At 35.1% G+C, this 17,581-nt stretch overlaps 1 protein-coding gene across 4 annotated transcripts in view; it reads right to left on the bottom strand.

Moving 5' to 3' along the window:
- Nucleotides 1-17,581, bottom strand: part of LOC149078879 (uncharacterized) — a 60,184-nt gene that overhangs the window by 25,372 nt on the left and 17,231 nt on the right. For all 4 annotated transcript variants that reach the window (XM_089241066.1, XM_089241067.1, XM_089241068.1 and 1 more), the window contains 4 exons: nucleotides 16,127-16,309; nucleotides 12,175-12,300; nucleotides 8,976-9,050; nucleotides 8,416-8,526 (listed from right to left, as the gene is read on the bottom strand). In XM_089241066.1, the coding sequence (XP_089097192.1) occupies nucleotides 8,416-8,526; nucleotides 8,976-9,050; nucleotides 12,175-12,300; nucleotides 16,127-16,309 (495 nt within the window). The remainder of the gene's footprint in view (nucleotides 1-8,415; nucleotides 8,527-8,975; nucleotides 9,051-12,174; nucleotides 12,301-16,126; nucleotides 16,310-17,581) is intronic.

Genomic DNA, 17,581 nt, shown 5'->3' with positions numbered 1-17,581 from the left:
TTTAGCAACAGTTGGGCAGAAGAAATTTTGAGTCACAAATATGCTATGCATAAAAGAAAAAAGACATGATAAAATATCATTGATCACGAAAAAAGACAGCTATTTAATTATGTTGTTATAAATATTTTTCTTCTTCGACTGTATTTTTGAATGTTCAGTGACAAAGAGATGAAATCCTCAATTTTGTGCACATAAGAAACCCATGCATACCGATTACTATTACTTTACCACACAGCAACTGTGGTCATATAGCCATACAGCAATTTACTACCAATTGAGCAGATATATCAATATACAACAATTCACTATCGATCCATCTGGGTCGGAAATGAAGGCACTATCTATCTGGAAACGCCTAACTTTTTATCTTTTGCTCCCAACACAAGATGGAGTTGATGTCTACTTTCGCTTTTCTTTTCTTGTGTATTTCTTATTATTATTATGTCTCTCTCCCTCTCGAAGGGGAGAAATGTGTAAGAGTGTATGTAACAACCCTCCAGTGGGAGGTTGTCTGATGTTAGTCCCCCGCGTGTTATTGCGCGCATTACTGAATCACCCTTCTCACAGAATTAAAATTTGTTGAGTTTAAAAACACAGGTGTGTGTTTGAGTTCATGGTAATGACCATGGCCGTTGGTCCGTCGTCGCAGGAGCACCAGTGAACCTATAGATTGATATTTGATTAGTGAATCGAGCATCAGTGAACCTATAGATTGATAGTTGATTAGTGAATCAGCTCAACTTTGGATACTCAACTTTTCTACACAAGAAACTGTAAGTAGAATTTCACCAAATTCATATTTCGATTCGCACGATGGCGAATTTAACTGTGTTGAGTCGACGTAAGGGCAACGTCAAGGCCCAAATCACCAGACTTGATAAATTCTTGTCAGATAATGAAAGTGCTAGTGAGGCAGTAATTAAATGCAGAAAAGAAACATTAAACACGACAAAAAACAGTTTTGAAGAGTTGAAATTGAAATATTATGAAGTGTTAAAAAATGATGAATTCGAAGTTCTAAATTTAGAGCTCTGTGAAATTGAAGAAAAATTAGAGGACATTGAAATCCGTTTGAATTTGTTGAGTTTCGTTCCCAGTAAAATCGAAACTAATACTTCTAAGCAAAACGTAAAACTGCCAGAAATTCCCCTGCCACAATTTAGTGGTAAATATGAAGAGTGGACCTTGTTCAAAAATCAATTCAATTCTCTGATCACCGAAAATATTAACCTTTCCGATGTACAAAAACTGTATTATTTACAAGCTGCCTTGAAAGGTGAAGCTAGACAAGTTCAAAGCATTGAAGACACCTTTGATTCATTATTCTCTGCACTAGAGAAACGGTTTGAAAACAAACGTTTGATTGTTGATACGCATATCAATGCCTTAATTTTAATCCCTAAAATCACCCAAGAGTCGGCTAAAGATTTGAGAGCCTTGCTAGACAACGTTCTAAAACACATGAGAGCATTAAACATTGCAAATCTTAAGACAGATGCTCTGAGTGAAGTAATATTATCCAATTTAATTCTCAGAAAATTGGACAGAGAAACAAGAAAACAATTTGAAATGACCCTAGAATCTACAGAAATTCCTAGTTGGGACAGTTTGATTTCATTTTTGGAAAGCAGATGTCAATTTTTGGAAGGTATCACGCGAACCATTCCCGTCCGTGAGCCTCGCAATTCACCTATAAATAAATCGAGGACCTTTGCTGTAAAATCCTCTAACTACGGGAAATCATGTCCTGTATGCAAATTAGAACACTCCATATATAATTGTTCTGAGTTTCATAAGCTAAGCACAAATGAGAGGCAAAATATAGTGAAAAAGAAACACCTGTGTTTCAATTGTTTAAATGACTCCCATACAGTAAATGAATGTATGTCCAAGGGCTGTAACATCTGTGGTTACAAACATCACACCCTCCTTCACAGAGTTAAAAGAAATGACTTGTTAGAAGACAAAACAAAAAAAGAAGGAAAGTCGCCTCCGCAAGCATCAAACGTACTCCCGCTTGCTGATAAACAATCCGATGAGATGGGGGAAGTCAGTCACACATCGACCCTCATAAACAGCACTCCTCGACAAGTGACGAATAACTACGTTCTTCTGGCTACAGCAGTGGTATACGTGAGGGATTCACGAGGTTGTTTACAACCATGTAGAGCGCTGTTGGATAGTGCATCGCAGTCAAGCTTTGTCACTACCGAATGCGCAAAGAGACTTGGGCTGAAAAGAAATAAAACTTTCGTCTCTGTGTCTGGGTTGAGCGGCTTACCAGTAAACATAAACCAGAAACTGCATGTGGTAATTTCATCTTCAGATGACAAGTTTAGGCGCTCATTGGAGTTGCTAATAGTTCCGAAAGTGATGGGTTTCAGTCCTTCCAGATATATCAACAAATCTGAAGTTTCCCCTCCAGAGAATATACGGCTAGCAGATCCCGACTTTAATGTTCCGAATAGAATCGACATTTTATTGGGTGCCGAAATATTCTTTGAGATTTTATGCGAACAACGGATTACCACATCTAAAATATCGTTGCAAGAAACTGTTTTTGGTTGGATAGTTTGCGGTGCGGTGCAAAACCAAACCGAAAGTAATGTGCGATATTGTCACTTATCAAATGAATTAGAACATTTAGATAACACCTTGAAAAGATTCTGGGACTTAGAATCCGTAAACGAAAACAAGCTTATTGAAAGTACTGAGGCATTTCTTTGTGAAAAGCATTTTTGTGAGACTCATTCCAGAAATGAGGCAGGTAGATATGTAGTGCAACTACCTCTTAAATCAGATCAAACACAATTGGGAGATTCTTTGGCTATGGCTAGTAGAAGATTGAACGCAACGTGCAAACGACTAGACAAGGATGAAGATATGAAAAAGCTTTACGTGTCCTTCATGAAGGAGTATGAGGATTTGGGACACATGGAAGAACTCACCTCTGTTGCAGTTCATCACAACACCTACTATATGCCACATCATGGCGTTCACCGACCTGATAGTGCGAGTACAAAACTTCGCGTTGTCTTTGATGCATCAGCCGTCTCTTCTTCAGGGGTGTCTCTTAACAATTTGCTCATGAATGGTGGAACTATTCAACAGGATTTATTCTCAATTATGATGAGATTTCGTCAACATAGATATGCTTTCACCGCCGACATTGTAAAAATGTATCGGCAAATTCTGGTTGAATCCAGCCATTGTGATTTGCAGAGAATCGTGTGGAAAGAAAATCTGAACGATCCTGTTAAGGTGTTTAGATTATTGACTGTCACCTACGGTACAGCTTGCGCTCCGTATTTAGCTACACGTGTGCTGAAACAACTTGCGCTAGACGAACAATCTCGATTTCCTTATGCGTCCAAGATTGCACTCTCGGACTTTTATGTGGATGACATCTTGTCTGGTGCACATGAGCTACATGACGCCCTAGAGCTTCAGCGTCAATTGATACAGATGCTCAAAACTTGTGGAATGACACTTCACAAGTGGTGTTCCAATTCGACACTGCTAAATGCAGTCAACCATGGCGAGAATGGATACAGTTTTGATGCCAAGGACAATGTCACTGTGAAAACGTTGGGCTTGGCTTGGAATCCCCAAAAGGACTATTTCACGTTCAAGGTAAGCTCAAACCTATCTTCCGATTACACCAAACGCACCGTTCTCTCGGATATAGCGAGACTGTTTGACCCTTTGGGTTTGCTAGGGCCTATCATAGTTAAGGCAAAAATATTCATGCAGCGTTTGTGGCTGTTGAAATTGGACTGGAATAATACGCTTCCAAAAAAGGAAGCAACCGAATGGTGCAAGTTTATTACTGCCCTGCATGTTGTTAATGATGTATGCATTGATCGTTATTGCTTATCTGGTGAAGGTCACTCAATTGAAATACATGGATTCGCCGATGCTTCTTCTGAGGCTTATGGCGCAGCAGTTTACGTGCGGTGTCTTTCTGAAAATGTGTACAGCGTTAAGCTTTTGTGTAGTAAGTCAAGAGTGGCTCCACTCAAGGTGACTACTATACCTCGTTTAGAATTGTGTGCAGCAGTGTTGCTGTCCAAGTTGATCAGTAAGGTCGTAGAATCTCTAAGATTAGACCTTAAGAAAATTATTTTGTGGTCAGATTCAAAAATTGTTCTGGCATGGATCAACACCTCACCTCATTTGTTGAAAACTTTTGTAGCCAATAGAGTGGCAGTTATTCAGGAAATAACTAGTGGGTATAAGTGGTACCACGTTAGATCCGAAGACAATCCAGCAGATCTGGTGTCACGTGGCTTGTCTCCTGACAAATTAATTCACAATGAATTGTGGTGGAGCGGTCCTGATTATTTGAGATCAGAACTTAGTTTTGATTTAGATCCACCTACGTTGGCAGCAGAGGATGAGACATTTGCGAGTGAATTCCAGAAATCCGTTGAACATTCATTGGTAGCAAGTGTTGATGATGTTATAACACCCATAATAACGAAAGCCAGCAGATACACAGCCATCATTAAAATAGTTGCTTACATGCTTAGATTTTGTTCTAATGCCAGATCTAAGACAGATAAAAAATCAGGTCCACTCACTGCCCAAGAACTTGACGTGGCAAGAATAAAAATAATCCAGATAGTCCAAAGGGAATTCAGTGAGGAATTGAGGAACTTGAAGCAAGGGGCTCAAGTCTTCACTAAAAGCAAATTGAAAAATCTCAATCCCTTCATCGATCAGAAAGGATTGCTTCGCGTTGGTGGTCGCATAAATGAAGCAGACATTTCGTACAATCAAAAACACCAGATAATTCTACCAGCCAAACACCGACTAACGAGACTGATTTTCGAATACTATCACCGTAAACACCTGCATGTAGGTTCTCAAACCTTACTGCATCTCGTTCGCCAAACTTTTTGGGTTGTTGGTGCAAGAAACCTTGCAAGAAAAATAGTTCATGAGTGTGTAACATGCTTCCGTGCACAACCGACCACTCTCGAGCAAATAATGGGCAACTTGCCTAAGGAAAGAGTAAACAGAACCTTTCCATTCAACGTTTGTGGAGTAGATTTTTGTGGCCCATTCTACGTAAAATTCAAGGGTCAGCGAAGGGGCCAATTGCATAAAATATATGTTGCTTTATTCGTGTGTTTCGTGACTAAAGCAATCCACCTAGAATTCGTATCAGATTTGACAGCAGACGCGTTTATTGCATGTCTGAAGAGGTTTTTCGCTAGACGTGGGAAATGCTCATCAATATTCAGTGACAATGGCACTAATTTCGTCGGTGCCAACACAGAGTTGAAACGTCTTCATCAGATGGTTGTGAAACCTGATGAATCTGTAGCTAATTTTTTCGCCTTCGAGGAAATCACATGGAATTTCCTACCTCCAAGAGCTCCAAATTTTGGAGGCTTGTGGGAAACTGGTGTCAAGTCCTTCAAGCACCATTTCAAAAGAACTGTTGGGTCTTCCAAACTCACGTTGGAAGAGTTCCAGACTGTTATGACCCAAATTGAAGGAATTTTGAACTCCAGACCAATTACACCTCTATCGCCAGACATCAATGACTTTGAGGTCCTAACACCAGCTCACTTTTTGATTGGACGATCGCTTAACACCGTTGTTGAGCCTGACTTGTGCCACCTTGGTGATAACCGACTATCTCGATGGCAGCTCACAACACGATTCGTTCAGACCATCTGGAAGCGTTGGCAGATGGACTACCTAAGTTCGCTCCAGCAACGAAATAAGTGGCACTTCTCAAAATCTAATGTGCAACCAGGTGCCATGGTGATTGTCAAGGAAGATAACGTGCCGCCGTGTAACTGGTTACTTGGAAGAATCGAAGAAATCATTCCAGGTCCAGATCACAAGGTTCGCGTTGTGACTGTACGAACTAAAAATGGACTAATCAAACGATCCATAGCAAAAATTTGTTTGCTCCCGCTTCAAGAGAAATGAAGTGACTTAGTCTTCATGTAATTTTTTATCTAGTGTTTGTGTTTATCATATTTTAGCGGATATATTTTGGTATTTTCATTTGTGCATTTTAGCTGCATAATTTCATTGCATATGATAATGATGTTTTTTTTTTAAGCTTTTCAGAATGGATATTAATTTGAATTGACTGTACATATGTTTGTTGCATTTTGAATCAATTGCAACGCGTGTTTGATTACAGCAGTTATGTGTTTAGATTTGTTTCAGTTCATTTTGATGCCTAAGATAGGATATGCCTATACAAGTAAGATGCATTTATCTTGCAAATGTATTATTACCATTATAGTTATATGCTCATGATTCTTCATAATTACTTTTTTCAATATGTATTGTGTACAAGTTTTGATTTCAAGCATTTTTTAATTTCTTTTGTATTGTGTTAAATTGATATTGGTTGTAATTAGCATTACAACGCCGGGCGGGATGGAAACGCCTAACTTTTTATCTTTTGCTCCCAACACAAGATGGAGTTGATGTCTACTTTCGCTTTTCTTTTCTTGTGTATTTCTTATTATTATTATGTCTCTCTCCCTCTCGAAGGGGAGAAATGTGTAAGAGTGTATGTAACAACCCTCCAGTGGGAGGTTGTCTGATGTTAGTCCCCCGCGTGTTATTGCGCGCATTACTGAATCACCCTTCTCACAGAATTAAAATTTGTTGAGTTTAAAAACACAGGTGTGTGTTTGAGTTCATGGTAATGACCACTATCGGTTGTCCCCTCGGGTCTGGTAGGTAAAGAATTCGTTACGTATAGCCTATCCTTTTTTAGGATCGAATCCCTGGACCTGATGGCAGCTTTCATGGTGGCAAATGAGCATCTTATACCACTGCGCCACTCAGGCACGAATGCATACCAACTGGTATCTGCACAAGAATTTAAATTCTGTTTGTCTAAAAACATGCTAAAGACTGAAAATTATTTGTTTGGGTTCAAAGACTGTCATCCTTATGATTTAGTTCTCAATGTTTCCCCAACACTAGTGGTTGGCATCATCAGGAAAATTGATAAACTAGATCAAAAGTCAAGTTTTCCGAAGTCTCAGGTTGTATTTACGTACATGAGTGGCTCAGAAGAACGAGAACCTTCCCCTTCCAGATCCAGCAACAGAATGATGACAACAGCTAATCAGATAACTCCACATCTCTCAGCCAATCAGGTTCTCTCAGCATAAGAACTGTTTTCAATTCACTGAAAACAGAAAACTGCCAGCCATAAGATCAACTGACCAATCGCAAAACAATAGTGTATGTCATGCCACTCATGTACATAAATACAACCACAGACTCCGGAAAACTTGACTTTTGATCCAGTTTTACCAATTCTCCTGATGATGCCAACCACTAGTGTTCGGAAAATGTTGAGAACTAACTCTCAAATGGACGACAGTCTTTGAACCCGAACAAACAATTTACATCAAATGATGTGGCCGCGAAAACCTTATCAACTATGCTAAAGACTGTGTCAACCAGCCGCACACATTACATCTATAACCCTACCCCAGAAGAAGTTCTTCTAACATGAATGTTGTCACTTCAAATGCTTTACGAGCAAAAAGCTTCCCAGAGATTTTTTTCCCTTATATAACCATACATGCGCCTCATAAACATTCCTCTATCAAATCTCTATATCAAGGACCACTATCATCAGATAGACATAGTTTATCTCAGTAACATCAATGTCTATGCAGGAAGGCTGCTCAAATGAAGTGAGGTTATAGACAGCCTGTAACCTCACTTATGACAAAAAAAAATTCCTGTCTCCATCAAGAATTCCCAGTAGCTACTCATGTTTTCTGCTGCCATTTATAGAATACCGTGCTCTAGTGACTTTACAGTTTACACACTTGCTTAGTTACAGTTGACTTTACTTACAATTTAATCACATCAAAACCTGCTTCCAATCAACCAAGAAAGAAATTGTGAACTAATGAACCCGATAAATCTGCCACAGCTGAAAAATCTGTTTACTTAGAACAACTGCATAATCTCCTAGGTCAAAACTGATATGCTTTCAATTTCTGGCCACAAGCACAAGCAGTTGAGCACTATGAACATTGAAATTCATAAGCACCAACATAATTTTCCGAGTTTTGCTTGCATGGCCATTAGTTTGCATATACCTACAATACAGATCAGTCCTATTGTCATCTGCCTATATCAATTATCTAGAAATATTGAATAGTCCTTGATAATGAGTCACTTGTTCCAGAATTTTTACTAAATGAAATTGGCTATAGGAAAGGTGGAACTCGTAAACATCATCACTATATCATTCTCTAATTTTAACTGGATCTTATACTCTGTTTAAGACACATATGTAACAAGTTCGGCATTCACACATTTAACAATGATTTTCACTGGCTTAATTCTAAAAACCGTGCAGGGAAAGTAATATCTAGAATGGATTCATTAATTCAAAATGCTTACACATTCATCCAATCTGGTCTGAAAATCTTTCAAAAAATCACCAAATTCATCCATACAGGAATTGAAATCATCCTTATCAACTTTCAGTGTTAATGACCTCTTATCTGCTTTCTGTAAAAGATGGAATATGACTGGAACAAATTAATTCGTACTACAGTTCTATAGATACAGTTAACTGTGACTGATAATTAAGTTGCTATTCATCATTTTTGAGTTTTTTGTTTACAGGATTCCCAGCAAAATCTGCTTAATCATTTCTCTGACAAAAACTCAACAATTAACAATTCAAAATATTAACATTCCAAATGTTTTCTCGAGTTGTTTTTTAATTTTTTTCACAGAATTTTTCTTTGACTTTTTAAAATATTTGAATATTTCCCTGACTATTGTAAAATATTTTACATTTTTCATTCACCTGATTTTTCCTGACTTTTCAGGTTGCTGAGAACCCTGTTTTTAACTTTCTGAATTGATACTCAGGAAGTGAAAACTAAATTTGGTGTATGCTGCATCTGGATTTATCATTTTTCCTTGATTACAAACACAAAATATAAAGTTACCAATTTCAATTGGTCTTCAAATTCCTCTCTTCCAACTTTGTTGATTTCGTTGTCTTTCACTTTGTTTTGAATAGTCTAAAAATTAAAGCAATGCAAAAATTTATAAGCACAGTTTGATAAAGAGATGCAAAATTATTTTATTAAATGAGTATAAACCTCAGGGGTACCTATGTATTATAAAAAACCTGTCCATAAAAAAAAATAGCTCAGGACAACAACCATAACAAATCATTTTTTCTTAGCAAGTATTAGCATTATACAGTCGGCGCTCGTTATAATGACACCACGTTATAGCGACCATTCCATTACAATGACAGGTAGAATAAGTCCCAAATGTTTTCATAGAACAACTATCATATATGTTTTACTTTCGATATAATGACCCTCTCAGTATAACATCTGTTTTCGACGGGACGAAGGAGCTTGTTATATTGAGCGTCAACTGTACTTCTAAAGAAAAATTATGTACGTGATAAGTAGAATCTCTCAAATCCAGACTTCTCTGGACCCAGGTGATTTCGGATTAAGGAATCTTTCAGATCATGGATCAGCTTTATTTATTTCCCCATGTTTTCATATTTGCAGCAATATGCATTTTCGTGAACATTCTGATTCATATTTCTCTTAGGAAAAAAATAATAAAGTGGTTAAAAAAATAAATACATGTCTATATTAACAGATAATTCAAATCTTAAACCATAATTTTTAACTTACATTTCATTATTAGTTAACAAAAATCTGAAAACTATTTTTTTTTGTTTGTGTAAATATGGAAACAATAGATTCCACACATTCTTCTTAGAATATTTTTACTGGTGTTCTGCATTCCAGCTTTTTCAACTTTCTTACATAGATTAGAAGCATTATGTTGATATTAGCAGCTTATACCCATTATATCACTTGACATTTTTGGCATGTTTGGAAATTCACTTAATCACAGAAAATAATAGTGTGTTGGACAACTTTTAAAACACTAAAACACCTGCCAACTTTAAGAAGGTAAAAAATTCTGAAACTTCCTTGCGAAAATCTGGCGCAATTTACTTAAAAATCTGGCACACACACACTTTGCATGCGAAATTATTTTATGGCCATAATAAGAGCCGACATAAAAAGTGATAGATAAGGTGATAATATTACCCATATTTTGTGGAATATTCTGATATTTTTCATCATCATTTTACTGTCAACTATTCTAAAGAAATGTCCATTTTTTTAAAGGAAGGATTCCTTGAATTTCTGATATTTACTGGACATTTTCGCTATATATATATATATATATATATATATATGATTGATTTTCTGTGTGTGTGTGTTCTCTATACAAATCTACAATTTCAGATTGATTTTCGTCAAATTTTGCATGTATACCAAACGGCCCAGATTGAATGATATAGGCTACTTTAAAAGTTCATCAGAGCAGGGTAAATGTTTGAAATGGGCGAAAACCCATCAGGCAACTGGTTTCTTGACCTCAACAATGATTTTTGAAATGTCTATTTTAGTTACCGTAATTCCCTAACAATGCATTTCAGACATGTATGCCTTTACAATGGTTTGTCCCTTCTTTAATCGTGCCAGTATCATGTATACAGCACCCAGGTGGCATGGCGGTAAGATAATCGTCTACCACTGTGAAGGTTGCCATCACGGTCCCAAGTTCAAACGTGAGGGAGGGTATTAATACGATATTCTCCTAACAAGCTTGAGGCGACCACCGATAGATGGTACCTTCATTTCCGACCCAACTCATTAATGGCAGTAAATTGCAATACAGTGATATGGCCAGGGTTGGTGTTTGGTGAAGTAGTATTATATATAATATTCAAATGATGATACATATTCATGAATTCTTACTATTAATTCCTTCATAACGGTTTGTCATTTTTTCAAATCATCCCAGTAATTGAAGAAAATCTGGGCAGCACTGGGTATTGCGGCTAGTATTAATTTTTTTTTTTTTGCGAAATCATTCTAATTAACCAATATTTGTAGAAGCCTATTGCAATTTTTAATACATCAGAAATTTTTTCCAAAACTGCAGTTGTTCTTTATTTTCAAGTGTAGAGATCCTAATTTTCCATAATTTTCACTATGAAATACGGCTGACATAGTGATACCTAATGAATTATCTATCGCTGTCTCACAGTCAAACATGCACAAAATAAAGCACTTTTTTTTAAATTTGATAAATTTTGATGGCTTTGATCACTAGCATGGGTACCGCACCTACAATAGAGATGATACAATATTGCAAGAGCTTTTCCATGTAAAACAGGAGTCACTTTCTACAGAAAAGAAACAGTTGCAGTGGAAAATGGTAAATTCAATATTTCTTTTCATTTTCTTATTGATATATATATATATATATATATTTTTTTTTTTTTTTTTTTTTTCATGTTGAATTCAATAATTGAAACCCAACAATATGAATTCATAATCCAGATACCAGATAATTTAATGTATAAACATTGAGAAATCCGAACTGGACTAAATCCGGAAAGTTGGCAGGTCTGCGCTAAGGTTAACTGTGCAGTGCCAAGAAATGAAATGCTAGAGAATTTATTTTGATTAAAGCCAACTAATCGCATTCAGTGAGACATGCAAGTGCCACCATTGTTTCCACTTTAACAGAACTGCAAAATTTTGGATACCAACAATACATCAAGTGAAAAAATAAATAAAACGATCTATGTAATAGAAAAAATCAAAAAGTCCTCAATTGAGGAAAAAAAATTAATGGGGCAAAGTGACTGGACTATGGATCCCTTCATGTTTGCACAACTCCAAAAGTATGCCATGGTCTTCAAGGGTACGAATTGTTTTAATTTCTATGATAACCCTCCTCTTCCCCCCCCCCCCTCAAAAAAAACCACAGTTGATGAGAAGAATTTTCAAAACTCAAGAAAGTAGCAAAAAATTTGATTATGGCTATCACCACAATCAAGGTTTACGGTAAAGAAATCTCCGTATTCGGCTCGTGTTTCGCACAATACATATGTACCTCTCAGCACAAGGTTGGAACTAGCAAGGTTGCAAATTCGAGGTGACCACTACAATAAAATCTACTTTCATGGGAATTGGCAAAACCATATTTGCTCCCTCCAAATGTTAAGTCCTCCTTTAGTATTTTACATTGTGTGTGTGTGCAAAAAATGTAAAAAAAAGTCAATCGAAACTGAAAAATAGACCAAGTTACCTCAAAATCTTTTGCTCGCATCCTCCTTTCAGCATCAAGAAACTCAGTTTTGTTTTTAGTAGCTTTCAAATCATCATCAATTTTCCTCATGATTCTTTCCATGCCTACAAGTCTATCAATAGTGGCCTACAAAATACATTATATAGAGACAAATATACATGTATTTTTCAAAAGCACCATAATATCTGTAAATTAAGTAATTACTGTAACATTGATGAAATCAAAGGTTTGTTTACGAACTTCTCTACTTGGAAAGCCAAATTAAATATTTTATACCTGCCGAAACTACTGTAGCTACACAAAATTTCAAAACAATGAGAGAAACCTTGTCCTTGTGACTTACACATAAAAATCTTTTAATATGTAATCTGGCATAATCCTGATTTGATTAATGTGAGTCAGATTTAGTGAGAGTCTACAGTATTTCTATTACAACCTCTCAATGAAAAGACGGTTCAGAAAATAAGCAGCAGTAGATCTCTCAGTGCAGATTAGCACTGAGAGATCACGATTTTTTTTAAACGTATATACAAGGATTGGGCTTTTGACAACAAAAACTGGTTTAAACTGTCAAAAAATGTCAAGATCCGAAATTAATGCTTTTGGATATTTTGAACACAATAGGTATATAACATGATGAGGCACTTACTTTTTTGTGTATTATGCTTTATTTATCAACATTAATTTACTGCAATTAATAAAACAAAATATTAATTATAATTTGCAATTTTTAATTTTTCAACATACAAGGAGTCTAGAACATATATGTAATTTTATGGTTTGTTTTATCTAAACTACTAATTACCCATATTCAATTTACTAAGCATAATAGAGCTGCTTATTCAAAATATGTGAGATAGGGAATCAAGGGTGGGTTTTTGAACTCAGAAACTAACTCGGTACTAAAGCAGTCAAAAACCTAGTCAATATTGTCAAACAGTTTTTTTTCTTTTTAACTTGATAGATACATTAAATAATTAAAAACTTTTATGTAGATTCAAGTGTTTTGTATTTCAAATTATCACTGAGTATAAAATATAAAATATATATTTTGAGATATTTTTAAATTTTCGATCTGCCCAAAATTTTATTCTATATTAAAAATTCTTGTGCAGCATCTGTTAGTACATTAAATAAACTCATTTATTCTTACCTAAAAATTTCTTAACTTAGGGGTTGTATAAATCCAGTTTTAAAGAGTATTTTCAGTCAAAGCAGAGCATTGCTTAGCACATTTAGATTCAGCTTTAATTGGAAAACCATTGCATTATAAATGCTAGTAAATATACCATATCATAGTCAAACTTAGTCATTCTTACTTTTGCACTAAGAATAAGTTATAGGATAAGTTAAGCATCATATACAATCAGCACTGATAAATTAAAGGAAATTTTAGTCCTACAATTTGGTGTTTTGATTATTAGATATATTCTAATGTTATGTACAATAAGGGCATTGTTTCAAGTACCAGTGATTATCAAGATAATTTAATACAGTTAAACCTCACTACAATGATACTCAATATAACAATGAACCCATCAACAACAGTATTTTTTCAAGTCTTGATTGGAAATACAGACAAATCCCGTTTTAACGAATACCATTATAGCAAAAATCTCGTTTTAACGAACACTTTTTCAATCCCCCAAATAAGTTTACATGTGAACAATGCTAGGTAACTTCGAATTCCTTTATAACGAAATTTTGTTTTAACGAAGTGATTCCTCCGGTCTCTTGGTGTTTGTTATAACAGGATTCGACTATATATGCTCTAATATGTTGAACTTCTCGACACAACAATATTTTTTCTTGGTCTGCAGAGTATCATTATATCAAGGTTTCACTGTAATAACAGAAATCAAAAATACATATATGGCATAAAAGAACTTTTTAAACACCTATCTGTTATAAAAAAAGAATACAGCAGATGTTTTATATCTATACACATACATAAGCAGTAGAAGAAATTTTGGAAAGTCAAGAATCATCTTGAACTGAAAAATATCAAATAGGTCCATAGTTTTTCCTTCAGCATTTATGCTATGCTTTATTCAAATTTTATATTTTATAAGAAAAGATATTATATGTTGTCCAAAATAATTCTGTAGGGAGTAGAAAATTTTATAATATAAAATATTTTTTGTATAACATAGTCACTTTAAGACAACCATAAATACATTTTATGGGCATCGTATAATATTTTATCATGTGTATATATATATTGTTTATAGTTTTTGTAATTACATTTTTAATTGGGTTTCTTTTTTTACTTTTTTTCAGTCACCTCATTGGGCGTTTCGCAATTAATGTGTGTATTTCCAATGGTAATTTTCATATTGAAGAGCAATATTATAGGTTTTTGATGGAGGGTTGTTGATGCAACAGGTTATACAATGGTTTAAACCGTCAAAAACTGCCATACATCAAAAACTTGCCAACCCTGGTATATGCACAACCAACTAATCAATGGCAATCACAATCCGTTCAGATCATCCTGCAATGATTTATAGCCAGTTATCTCTCACAGAGGTGGACCCATAATTAAAAAGCTGCATTTAAAGTATATAGCCAGGAAAATATATGGTATAACCGTTTCATTGAATATGCCTTTACGTACAGTATGTAAGTAATGGTATCTACACAAGTTGAAGGATGATGGAGGGCTCCAGCTTAGAAGGACTGGAGAGAAAGATGGACATTATATTTCCTTAATTTTTCGCTACATGAGAACAGATATTACACTTTGATCTTAGACAAAAGTCAGAGAAGCGACATTATAAACATATAGCTGAATCTGTTTTTTTTAGTTCCAACTGCACTTTTCTTTAGCTATTTTCACCACACACATTAGTTGTTGTTTTTTTCAAACAGAAAAGATAAAATCACACAGAAACAATCATTTAATAATTTTTTCAATTAGTGAAACCTCATTACAATGATATTTTTTCAAGTGCTGTTTGAAAAAGCCTATAATCTAATATTAAACTGCTGCCTCAATATAACGATATTCCCTCTACAATGATAAGTTTTCACACTCCGCAGAGTATTGTTATACGGAGATTTTGCTGTATTGTCATAACCAAAAAAGAATCTAGAGTTCCGAATGCCTTTGCCTGAACATCACACTAAGTAAATGTAATCACACTTTCTATGCTTTAAAGCAATGTTTCTCAAGCCTTTTTAACCCGCAGCCTCCTTTGGACAATATTTTCTTCTAGTGGCTCCCCTGTCTTATCCAGATCCTCCTACCCTTATCCAAAAGCAATACCCTTTCTACTTATAAAATTAAATTTAATTGAAACTAAATTTATAATGAACAAAAATTTTACAAATAGAATCTATCTCTGGAACACTGGGCCAGGCACGGATTCAGGAGGGGAGAGTGATTATCACACCCAAGAGCAGTATTATATAGGGAAAAACAGGTTTATGTAAAATATGGGATGATCCAAAGAACTAACACAGTAAATCGAACCTACTGACACATCATCGAAGGATAGAATTCAGTAAGCTTCTTTCTTGTTGGGTCTTATACATGGTCATCTCAACATCATGGATTCCCGAGCGAAGTGATGGTCGGGAAATAACAGCTTGCATAAACAATTGCAAATTATAGTATCAGATCTTGTGTAGTCAGTCCCCCATGGATATTAGGCCTCAGGTCATGAGCCCATGGGTAAAGATGGCCAGCTCTACTGTATTCTGAAAGTATTCACATTTCTTTCACAATATATTTCACTTCGAAATTATTTTTTCACATCTCTGTGGCTCCCTTCACCCCCCATGGCTCCACTTTCATCTGATTTTCACCCCTAGCCCCCTTAGAATATTGCAAGACCACAAGGGGACATATGCTTCCCCTCAGGTTAAGAACCATTAATTTAAAGTAATTTCTCAAAGAGGTTGAACAAAGAAAAAATAAATAACTAAGGCAAAGCATCAGATTACTTACATCATCCAAATTGAACTTTGTTAAAAAGGCATTGTATTTATTCAATTGATCCCATACATCTTCGAATTGATGCTTCATTTCATTAACTAAATTCCTTCTCATATGAAGTTCTCCTGCTGCAGAAAAGAGCGTAACTCCAGTCTGGTCATACAGATGTTTCAGATTTAACTTCAGCTCTTCGATCTTTAATTGAAAAAAATATATATTCAATCTATTTATTATTTAACTACATATCTTAGATTCTTCACTCATGAGAAATCATATCCATAACTACATTTTCTTTTTTTCTATACAGTTATCAAAAATAAGTAAGAAAAAAAAGTTTTTATCTACTAGAAAATGGTTTCCATCATTATATATAAACTTGTTTCGACAACTTTCTGAACTTGAATTTGTTTTCATGTAGCTAGATCATATTAACACTAGAATGATGGAAGTGGCCATTATGACTGCAAAGCTATTTTGACATGCAATAACACCCAAAGGATTGATCTCAGGTTGTTGAAATTTCATGAATTTTCTCTTCTTGTCAAGGCTTTTATATATAAATTCCCAAAATATAAATGTTCCAGGTTTGTTAGTTTAGTGATAATACGATGACTAATACGATAATAGTTGTGTTTATTTTTTCTATCGCAGTCAAAATGACCGCTATCTGTCATTCTAGGTAATTCAAAATTCAAGTTGTTCTAGTGTTAAAATATTGTAAGACATTGAGGTATAATTTAAGGTACAGTATATAACACCTTGTTATCATACACATTCTGATATTCTGCACATTAGAATCGCTATTCAAAATTTAGATAACTTTAGAACCTAAGAAAAACTTCGAAAAAAGACTAAAATTTCCCTATTTTAGTCTTTCTCTCAGTTCTATGGTGATGCTGACTCATATTCAAAAGGGGTTTAGCCTACTTTATTTTCCAGATATGAAACGAAAGGTTCTTCTGCACTTGTATGATAATGATAGTGTTTCATATGAATACAGGGAAGATTTTCTGAATATTATGCCAAGGCAAACTATGATACTCTTTGATTTGTTGGTTAACATGCTTGTCCAAATAGTAGAAGAGCTGGGTTAGATTTCTGGCAGAGACAACAAACTTTTTCTCCCAAAGTTTGGCTCTGCATAATATTAGAAAGTCTTCCCCATTTCCATACAAAAAACCCCCCTATAATTATCATACAAGTGCAGAAGAACCTTTCATATCTAAAATAAAGGGAGGCTGAACGCATTTTGGATATGAGTAAGCATCACCATAGAACCACAAAAAAGACAAAAAAAAAGGTCTATCAACAATAGAGTCATTACAAACTAGAGAGATATTTATGTTTCAAACAGACATATTTGAAGACGCATATTTCAGCAGTCAAGTTAAATTTTCCAGCTTCCGTCACTTGATCATCAAGATGAAGCTAAGATTAAAGCTTAATAAATTAAGCACATTCAAAAAT

The sequence above is a fragment of the Pholcus phalangioides genome, unplaced genomic scaffold (genome assembly GCF_987345545.1).
Source record: "Pholcus phalangioides strain wild (caught in Gottingen) unplaced genomic scaffold, Ppha-v1.0 ptg000013l_1, whole genome shotgun sequence".
Taxonomy (NCBI): domain Eukaryota; kingdom Metazoa; phylum Arthropoda; class Arachnida; order Araneae; family Pholcidae; genus Pholcus; species Pholcus phalangioides.
Note: the sequence above shows the minus strand (reverse complement) of the source record. Positions and strands in the feature narration are given on the sequence as shown.